Source organism: Cyprinodon variegatus, unplaced genomic scaffold (assembly GCF_000732505.1).
Source record: "Cyprinodon variegatus isolate N-32 unplaced genomic scaffold, C_variegatus-1.0 Scaffold1265, whole genome shotgun sequence".
NCBI classification, from domain to species: domain Eukaryota; kingdom Metazoa; phylum Chordata; class Actinopteri; order Cyprinodontiformes; family Cyprinodontidae; genus Cyprinodon; species Cyprinodon variegatus.
Genome location: NW_015151718.1, coordinates 130,563 through 132,192, shown reverse-complemented (window position 1 = coordinate 132,192; position 1,630 = coordinate 130,563). Strand labels below are relative to the sequence as shown.

The 1,630-nt window shown below is 44.2% G+C and overlaps 1 protein-coding gene across 1 annotated transcript in view; it reads left to right on the top strand.

The window, feature by feature from the left end:
- The window catches only part of LOC107102501 (brain-specific angiogenesis inhibitor 1-associated protein 2-like), a 63,980-nt gene extending 63,637 nt beyond the window's left edge, over positions 1–343 (top strand). The window contains exon 13 of the mRNA XM_015401830.1: positions 118–343. Within this exon, the coding sequence (XP_015257316.1) occupies positions 118–343 (226 nt within the window). The remainder of the gene's footprint in view (positions 1–117) is intronic.
- Positions 344–1,630: the final 1,287 nt, after the last annotated feature.

Here is a 1,630-nt window from a genome sequence, read left to right as displayed (position 1 = left end):
TCTGGTGAACTGGAAAGTGACCTGAGATGACATGATGTGAATTGGAGCTATAGAAATAAACTGAATAGAATGGAATTGCAGCAGGAGCTTTCAAACTTTCCTCTTCTTTCTTTCCAGCCTCCATCTTGGGAAAAGCAGCAGCACTGGCAACCTGCTGGAGAGAGAGGACATGAGTCTGCCCGGCCCGGATTACGGCACGCAGTCCCGGATGTCTGCACAGAGCAGCGCCACGCTGCACAGACAGCAGCGCCCCTACAGCGTGGCAGTGCCCGGCTTCCCACAGGTAAGGAAAGGTCAGAAGATCAGAGGTTCAGGCCAGGTAAACGTTCAGCTGAGCTGCTGATCAACAGTTTGTTGAGAGTCCAGCTCCACTCCCACGCCTCACCTAGAAAATAACACGTGGGCGACGCTGAACTGCACTGCAGTCATGTAACAACTTCCACTGATCCTCCTGCGTCGCTGCAGCAGCGAGAAGTTCCCACTTTTCAAAGTGTTTATCACTTTTAGCTTCTCAGAGGTTTAAATTTCTCTGCTTTTTGATGCTGAATCAGAAAACGGCATCAGACCAGATGCAGAAGTTTTCACACCCTTACATTTTCTGGAAATAAATCCCAGCAACCAGTTCTCCTCCTGATTTAATAGTAAAGCAGACCTGAAAGGCATCAAAGGGAGCATCAGCTGGACCAGAAGCCCATAGTGACTCTGGAGGAGCTGCAGAGCTCCACGGCTCAGATGAGTCGGATGCATGAGGGCGGAGCTGAATGCTGGATGAAGATGAAGATCCTGTTCTGGGTTAGAACTTAAAACCAGAGCAGAGGAAACTGATTCAGTGTGCATTTAAACCAGAACCAGTTCTAACTGGTCCCTGCTGGACCCTGACTAGAACCGCCATGGTTCCAGCTTGTATTTTAAGATGGCGTAAACGTTATTCTGAATCCAAGGCTGGGTGATGCTCCTGACGAGCCGTCATCACAACAAAAATAAGAAAAAAAATACAGTGTTTTAAGTGAATAATTGCTTATTTTGAGCAAAATAATCTGCCAGTGCAGCAAGCAAATGAGACTTGGTAAGATTTCTTAAAACAAGAACATAATATCCAAGTAGTAAGCATCCAAAAAAACTTAAATCAAGTAGAAAAATCTATTTTTTCTTTTACTCGTTAAGATTTTTTCTCATTTATTAGTCAATACAGCTTAGAATTAAATGTCCTGTAACCAATTATTGCTCAAAACAAGCAAACAACAGGCTTAAAAACAAGGCAAATGTACTTGATACCAGTTAATTTAAAGGCTTAAAACTAGTCTGTTTTTCTTAGCTAGAAAAAAAAAAAAAAAAAAGCTGAGGGCTGCAGAGGCCAAACAATGAAGTGATGGTGATGTAGCAGCACTATTCATTCTAGCTCATCTGAATGGTTCATCTGGAGAGCGAGATCATCTGTGGTAGCAGCACTAGACATCTTCCAGGCATGTGAGGAAAACTAGCAGCAGTTCAGCGGACAGGATGAATGAATGATAGCCGGCGCACGCGGTCATAGACGCGCCGCTTCATTTTCAAAAGATAAAAATATAAAAAATCTAACTGTGGATGTCTGGGGGACAGTGATTGGCCTCCATGTTCTGAATGCTGGCGT